General features: G+C 48.9%; 1 protein-coding gene across 1 annotated transcript in view; it reads left to right on the top strand.

Moving 5' to 3' along the window:
- The first annotated feature begins 1,114 nt into the window (after positions 1-1,114).
- Positions 1,115-8,408, top strand: part of MYT1 (myelin transcription factor 1) — a 34,979-nt gene continuing 27,685 nt past the window's right edge. The window contains 5 exon segments of the mRNA XM_056507416.1: positions 1,115-1,169; positions 3,010-3,040; positions 6,136-6,198; positions 6,910-7,157; positions 7,921-8,406. Coding sequence (XP_056363391.1) covers positions 1,115-1,169; positions 3,010-3,040; positions 6,136-6,198; positions 6,910-7,157; positions 7,921-8,406 — 883 coding nt within the window.

Raw genomic sequence — 8,408 nt, 5'->3', positions numbered from 1 at the left:
TGTCCCTGCTCTGTCAGGGCTGCTGGAGCCATGGAACCTCCTCATTTAGCTGGTTTGTTCCTTCTCTAACTGGGTCTGGAGGATATTCCAAAGACAGTTTGTTTTTATTATGTCAAATCCAGCTTGTAAATGGTTTTCTCACCTCCTTTTCTCCCTCCCTGTAATCTCTGGAGGGAATGTCCCACATGGTAACACTGCAGTAAAACCCAGATTGTCTTCCCAACCTACCAGGCCCTGATCCCCTGCCCTGCTCACACCCTGATGTTGCCATTCCCCCTTGACATTTACTGCCAGGCACTCCTGCCTGCAGAGAGAGCATCTGTGTCAAGAGCAAGATGTAAAACAGTTCTTTGACCGCTTCAGCAGCTCCTCTGACAACTTTAATGAAATCCCATTTCTATTATTCCAGCCACATCTTTGTGCCATGCCATGGAGGTCCCTGCTTTCCTGCTCCCACCTCCAGGCACTGCCTGCTTTCAAAGGTGCTGTACCCCAGAGGTGGCTGCACTTCAGACTCCTGCTACCTTGTGGCATGTGGTGATGTTTAATTAATATCCAGAACTTTGAAGTCCCCAATGTTACTTATTCATGCCCGTGTTCCCTGCAGACCTTGTGTTTGATGTCCACGTTGTGAGTTATTTAGATGCAGTCCTCTTTGCGGCAAATTTAAGCAGAGAGGAGAGGTTGTTCTTTAGGGCACTTGTGAAAAATTGCCCTTTTCAGGCAGGAGATCAGCTCAGACACACATTCAGAGATTTCTGATTCTGCATTCCACCCCGGTGCTCACAGCAGCTCTGTGCTGCAAATCCAGAGAAATCAGTTCTGCTCTTAACAAGGGCTATCTCAGGCACAGCCAACACATCTGGGTGTTTGTCTCTCTGTGCTACTCGACAAAGTCCTTCCTGTGTCCCAGAATGTGGAAATTGATTTAAAGTTGCTAAATCTGGGCACTGTGGGTCAACAATAGAATTAAGGTAGGAAGCCTCCATCTCAAAGACACAGGAAAGCTTTCCCAGCCACCCAAGTATTTACACAAAGTGACAACCACATATGAGCTTGACTTTTAATGATGATTTTCTGGTTACCTTTAATGATGTTTTTCCTTCTGTTGCAGATGAGTTTAGAAAATGACGATAAGAGAGCACGCACTCGGTCCAAGTCTGTCCGAGGTGAGTGGGAGCCCTGGGCTGTGCAGACCTCAGCTCCTGCACTTTCCTTGTTCCAAATACCCTTTGGTTTTTCAAGCTCAGGTTTAACTCTTCAAGTTATGCTCACTACCCCTGCCCCACTGAAATCTGTCTCAAAAACCCCACAAAAGTCCCACCCACAAAACTTTATTGGTCCTTATGATATTTAACCCTCTTCCTCTACACACAGCTGAAGGAAAATAACAAGTAAATAAGGAAAAAGAGCCCCCGTGCCTGCTTTGCTGTCGGGGATGGCAATCACTGGAGCTTCAGATCAGCTCCTGGGGCTTTCATCAGGCTCACTCTGCCAGAAGCTTTGAAGTCTCTCATCTCAGAGTGCCTGGCAGAAGTAGCTCATGCTGGAGAAGCAAATGGGACATCCCTGGCAGGGATGGGAGGGCAAACAACTGGTTAATGCAAAGATTGATTGTGATTTATTTCATGTTTAAAATGAAAAGAAAACTGAAATTCTTTTCATGCTTTCTCCCTGGGAGGAGGTGAGAGGCTCTGACAGAGCCCAGGGTGTCACCTCAGGTGGTCCCATAGCCAGGTGTGATAGTTACAGAGGGGCCTCTCTATTTTTTGGTTCTTTTTTGTGGCTGTAGATGTGACAAGTGACAAAGGTGGCTGGAAGTGAGGAGCCAACAAGGTTGGAAAGGTGTGATGGCTGCAGGGACTGCAGCTTCATCCTACAGCTGGGCTGGGCCACCCTCCTTTTGTCCTCACCTCCCTTCCTCCCTGCTCTTCACAGCACCTGCACCTTTTCAAAACAAAACCAAACCCAGATGTTACCAGCTGTGTTGAACTGAGCTTGAATATCTGGATTTCACTGCTTTGTTGCACATACACAAAGGTGCTCGTTCAGGTTGCAAATTAGAGCGCCCTGATTCTATTTATTTTCTCACACCCTGCGTTCCCCACACTTGAATGTGGGTTTCTCGATGTGAAAAGGTAATTTATTGCCTGCACCCTGGGACTCGTCACTGCCTCCAGTTTGTTGAAGCTTGTGAGTCATCCCACCGGGAGCTGGATCCCAGGAAACCCAATTAGCTCAAACAAATTGAGCAAACGTGTTATGGTTTTTAGCCTGGGCAAATTTAGACTTGTGCTGAGGGATTTTTTTTTTTCCTCTTGATTATTTGGATTCCTGGCTAGATGTAAGTTTTCAGCTGAGATGTGAAGTTGTTGTGTGTTCTTGTTGTGAGCAGTGAGAAGCCCTCTCATTCACAAATAGGGAATAATCCCAAAAAATTCTACAAACTCTTGTTTATGCTATACCACAAGTAACAAATCCCTACCATATGTCTGAGCATTGTCAGGGGCTCCTGCATCAGTCTGAAGGGACAGGGAGAGGAGAAAAATGCTGGTGTTATAGAGGTGAATGCAGCCATTGCAGGGAAACAGTTGCGAAAGACAGAAATTGATGAGCAGATTTAAAGAGCAAAAAGAGAGATGAAAGCATGAGAAAACATGGTCTTTATTTAGAAGTGTTTGAGTTACATGCATGCAGAATAGTTCCATTGATTTCAAAGTCATCATGAATTCAAAGAGAGGTAGTTCCTGATGGTGCCAATGTGCACTCACCTGCTTGAAAATCAGCACAGGTGAGGATTTACAAGGCAGGATTTTCATTTACTACAGGCTGGCATGCAGCAAAAGACAACAGGATACATTGATTGGCCCTTTCTTTTCCAAATGGGGTGTCTGGGGAGGAAACACAAATCCTGCTGGCAGGAGAGTTTCAGTCTTGGGTGGGCTGGGCACCTCAGTTTGTTTCTGACCTGCTGTTTGTTTCCATTGCTGCGTCCTGCCCTTCGCCCAGTGCCCACGGAGCTCATCGGCCAGGAGGTGAGGTAAGGACCCTGCTCCTCCTTGCCCACGGGAGGGATGGGGGGACTGGCTTGAGAGAAAAGCTGGGTGAGGGGAGCAAACCTGCAGGACTAACGGGGTCTGGATGGGGGGCTTCTGCTGGTGGTTGTGTCCAAGTCCCCAGGGTACCATTTGACAGCATATCAGAGGAATCACAAGAGTTAGAGAAATAATCTGAAGCTCTGGATGAATCACATTAGACTGGTGTCCCACCCCAGATCTAAACCCCACTCAAACCTAACGCCCACGGTTTGTGTTTCAGGATCACTGGGGACACCATCCTACTAACCAGAGGTTTTGTCCATGTATTTGTCACATCTCTTCTGGTGCTGGGTGCTCCTTCAGCCCCCCTGTGCTCTGCTCAGTCACCTCTGTTCATTTAGCAGTGCTGGGATGCCAACAGCAGCAGCCAAAAGAGCAGGAGCAGAGCCTTTGCAGCCCTCCAGAGCTTTCATTCCATGTAAGAGCCTCCCCCACCTGTAAGCTCCCACTAAACCTTCCACAGGGCTTATGCCAGAGGAAGGAGCCTTTAACCTGCACAGGCACTCAGAGCAGGGGCTGCCTCTCCTTGCAGCCTCCCGCGTGTGTCAAAGAGTAATTGGACCTAAACCAACCCCATTTCAGAGCATTTTGCTCCTCCACTCTCCTATTACTCTGGAGAGCCGGGAGGAGCCAGCACTGGGCATGCCCCTTCTCCAACTTTTATTGCTGAACACTTGAGTGGAGGTGGTAATTGGAGCAGGTGACATATCTAAGGGGCAGGACAGAGTGCTCCACAAAGCCATCTCTGCAGCTGTCACCTAATTGCCTGAATAACTGGACGATTAATCGACTAATTGGAAGCAGGGCATCGTCTGCATAACAATAAGAAGCCCTTTTGTCAAGCAGATGAAGGCTGCGGAGAGGGGGAGAGCTGATCGGTGTGTGGCTCTTGAGGGATGGAAAGCAGCTTTAATAGACCTCGAAGCCCGTTTCCCCTTTCGGGACTCCTGCCAAAATACACGAAAACTGCCCAACGGAGAGTGGGGAGGGAAAGCCTGGCCCAGAGCATGGAGAGCATCACCTTTGTGCTGGTGCTTTTTAAAGGCATTAAATCAACAAAGCCAAGCCAGAAACATCCCAAATCGGCACCTGCTTTGGCAAACCTCGATGCTGAGCCACTTGTCTCTTTCCTACATACTTTTTATTGCAGGCTTCATTTAACCACATTAAAAATGGAGTGATGGGTAATCCACTTTAATTGATACAGGGAAACTTATAAAAGCCTGTACCATCTTCATCAGAGCTCCTCTTGTTTGCCATTGAATAAGGCCCTTTTCAGGCAAGTCACTGGTGACATAAACACTGCTCTCCTTTTTGGTGTGCAGTCACTGAAAGTGTGGCAGGGGCTGCTTGGGACAGAGCAGCCTTAGTCAGTCCTAAGGGCAATTAAAATTAAATAGATTTTTAGATCATAAGCAGCGAAGAGTGAAGCTTCCTCTTCCAATTGTACATGTTAGTGGGATGAGGTCCTGTTCCCTATGACCTCGAGTGTCCTGCTGGAGAAGGGACACTGTGCTGCCAGGCCAGACCCCAGGGGTGGATGCTGGAGAGCTGGGAGCCATCCCACAGGAGATGGCCTTGGAGGATGTGCAGCACCACGGGTTCAAGCCAGGCCACAGGAAAAGGGGACAGCAGGAAGAGGGGACTTATCTGGAGGAGCCATGAGGTGCAGCTTCCACCTCCCCAGAGCACTGTGTCCCCTTCGGGGATGTGGTGCCACCATTGTCCCCTCAGCATTTCTTTGCTAACCTAAAGCCACACTTGGTCTCCCTGGAGGAAGGATTCCCACCCTCCTGACAGCTCAGCAGCACTGTCCTGCCCCAGTTTTGGGCTGAGTTATAGTTTTTGAAAAAGATCTGACTTGAATTCTAGGGAGCTGAACCATTAAAAACCCACGGTGCTCCCAGAGCTGCTGCACCCATTAGTGCAGCCAGACCCTCCTCAGCTCTCTGCAGGGGCTGAGCTCTGCTGAGAGCAGAAATTCTGAGTCCCTAAAGCCTGACTTTGCACTTGGTACTGTTTAATGTTGTCCCATGTCTTTTACTCTGAGAATAACAGGCTGGCCAGATCCCCTCTGGGCTGGCAATGCCTTCTCCCTCTGCACTGCCATCAGGAGATTTCATTAGCACTTCCAGCTTCCCAGGCTGAGGGTGACACAGTGCTAAACGAGGTTATTAATCCTACACGACTCCAGAATTCCTCAGACATCAGGCAAGTCACTTGGGCATCCTATAATCAATGCCATAATCTGGTTTTGCCAGAAAATGTTTGCTTTAATGCTTCTTATCTGGAGCCCTTACAGCTCCTGGAGCTGGGACTAATTACCCCTGCAGGGGAGGCGCGTGGTCCCGTGTGAGGGATGCTCAAGTGAAGGCAGCACTGGCTGTGAGCGGGCTCAGAGCTCCCTGCAAGCCTTTAACTCATCCTCTCCTGCAGAGCAGCAGGAAAAAATTGCAGGGTTTTGGGAGATCTACTCACCTCAACCCCATCCATTCCCCCAAAAGCAAGGTTTTGAGGATTTTAATCCTGGGGATCTCCATGCAATGTGTCAGGCTCAAACCTCCTTGATAAAATCTCAGTCTGCTTTTCCCTAAAACACACATATTTCTTACTGTAAGTGGCCCCACTTCCCTGACAAGCCACCAGATAAGGGAAAACCCCATGTTTTCCTCCTGAGAAAAAGAAAACTGGAGTGTAGCAGCAGGGAGGCAGAGTGCAGTAGCTGTCTGCCTTTAAAAGCTTGCTCTCACACATGCAAATCTTTAATTAAACATACTCATAAACTACAGTGAACTGTTCATCTAATTAAATGGGGTGAGTAATTCCATTAATTTTTAGCAAACTGCAAGGCTTCTCTCCTGTCCTCCCTTGGATTTCAAAGGGACAAACAGAACCATTTGAAGGAAATTAACTTCCTCTTCACAGTTAGCTTGTTCCTTGGGCACAGAACCTGTTTAACTGAGTGTACTTTATGCAATCCTAATTAATTCTGCTGGCCCTCTTGCTGTTCCTGATGGTTGTTTGTTTCCCTCCCAAGCTGTCCAACCCCAGGCTGTAACGGCTCAGGACATATCCGTGGGAAGTACGCAAGACACAGAAGGTGAGGTGGGGTTGGAGGTGGTGGGGATGGAAAAATGTGAGCAACAGACCCAAAGACAGGTGTTCACTGGATAAAGTCTGGTTCAGAGCAGCAACCCAACTTGTCTGCCCCAAATCTTCTTGTTTCTGGCTCTCCATCAGTTCCTGAGGGATCCTGGGGGGAACTGCTTTTCCAGATTCATAGCAGCCTTCCTACAGATCCCAAAATTGGCCAGAAGTGTCTGACTCAGCTGTCTGGGATTGGTGGGAGCTGCTGACTGGCAGAGATTTGGGTCTGCCTGGTGCCTCTATGGATGGGGAAGGCAAGTGAGAACACACTGGCTGCCTTGGAGACCGTGCAAGCCTTACTGAGGGTTTTCATCACCCGTGGATTCTGAAATTGGAGCAGTTGGTGGATGTGTCCCAGGGGCTGGTTCTGCATCCCATGCCTGGTTTCATGGTGTTCATCACCAACATTAGTCCTGGGATGTCACATCCCAGCATTTGTGTGCTGATTTCTGGAAAAAAGTTGATGTGGTTACACAAAGTCAAGGTCTAAGAGCACATCTGGCCACAGAGGGTTAAACCAGCTAAAAATCTGGGATGCTGGATAATTCTTTTAATAGTTTTTGTGTATTTGTCCCACTTATTTTTGCCTAACTGGTTGGGATGAGGCAGCCAGGCCTTTCTCACTCGGCAATGCCTCCTCTCTGGTCCTTGATCCCATCTGCAGTTTACAAAGCTGCCCTCTGGCCAAGAAGAGGAAACTTCAGGATGCTGAGGCCGAACATCTGGTGTCGAAGAGGAAATCCCATCCGCTCAAACTGGCCTTGGATGAAGGCTACAACGTGGACAGTGATGGCAGTGAGGAGGCTGAGGCCAAGGAGGAGTCTGGCTCTGATGAGTCCGAGGGGATGCTGGAGGAGGACGAGGCAGAGGTGCTGGAGCAGGAGGAGACCCACAGCCCTGAGGCAGCAGAAGGTGCTTTATCATTATTGATTGCAGAGCCGTGTTCTGCAGATGAAGAGAGGGCAGGAAGGGTTAACAGCTAGGAGTTATAGCTCCCCTGAATTATGTACAGGATGGGTCCCTCAGTTATTGGGGGGACCCATTGTTGGGTAGAAGCACAGTGGCAATGCTCTGGTTAAGCTGAGAAGGCACAGTGCCTCCAGTGTCTTAAAAATGAGAGCTTTGCCATCAGGGATGCTCCCTAGGGGAAGACCCATGGAAAGCACAGAGGAGCTTGCTGTGGGGTAGGGAAGGCAGCCAGTGTCCCACACAGGATCCTCCTTCCTGGACAGATCTATCCAAGAGCAGAGGAGTGTCAGGAAAAGGAGATGGGAAAGGACATGGATTTTCAGCTGGGGTCTCAAGACTGCCTTGCTCACTGTTTTGGAGCCCTGGGCTGCGGAGCACTGGCAGCAGAGGTGGCAGTGGGAAGATGAGTTCCATATGGAAATCCTCTTTCACCTGCCATCCCCAAATTCAATAAATTAGGCTGCTCCAGGGGTGGAACTGCCAGGCTCTGATTTCAATTAAGTTTAAATATGACAAAGTTGTATTTTATGAGTTTATATAATTACTTTCTTTGCCTCCTTTTTTATTCCCTCTTCTTTTCTCTTCCCCCTTCTTTACTCTTTTACTCCTTTCTTATTTTCCTCCTTTTCTCATTTCCTCTTTTTTTTTTTTGTTCTTTTCAATCTTTTGTTCTTCCCTTCTTTCTATTCCTTCTTTCCCCCTTCAGAGAGAAGCCCAGCAAAATCAACCCACTATGGACAAAACACAGCAACAAGTACATCTGGGCCCAGCAAGGCCAACTATAGCAGCTACCAAGAAATAATCGCCAACTCTCTCCTAAACTTAGGCCAAATAGCAGAGGAAACCCTCGCCATCGAAGGGCAGCTGCCCGAAGCGGAGCTGCAGGGCTCCAAGCCAGCGTCCAACGTGGTGCATTTGGTGCACGAGGATGCGGGAGAGGAGCTGGTGGAGGAGGAGTGTGACAAGGAGATCATCATCCAGACGGAGGACGCGGAGGAGGTCATCGAGGTCACCAGCGAGCGCAGCAGCGAGTTGTGTCCGGAGCCCCGCGACGACGCGAGCGGAGAGGAGCCCTGCAAACTGGAAAAGGCTGATGCAGAAGAAGAGGATGAGGAGGAGGATGACGATGAGGATGACGAGGAGGAGGAAGAGGAGGAAGAGGATGAGGAGGAGGAGGAGGAAGAGGAAGAAGAA

The sequence above is a fragment of the Oenanthe melanoleuca genome, chromosome 20 (genome assembly GCF_029582105.1).
Source record: "Oenanthe melanoleuca isolate GR-GAL-2019-014 chromosome 20, OMel1.0, whole genome shotgun sequence".
NCBI lineage: Eukaryota > Metazoa > Chordata > Aves > Passeriformes > Muscicapidae > Oenanthe > Oenanthe melanoleuca.
The sequence above is the reverse complement of the archived record's forward strand: the minus strand, read 5'-3'. Positions and strand labels throughout refer to the sequence as shown.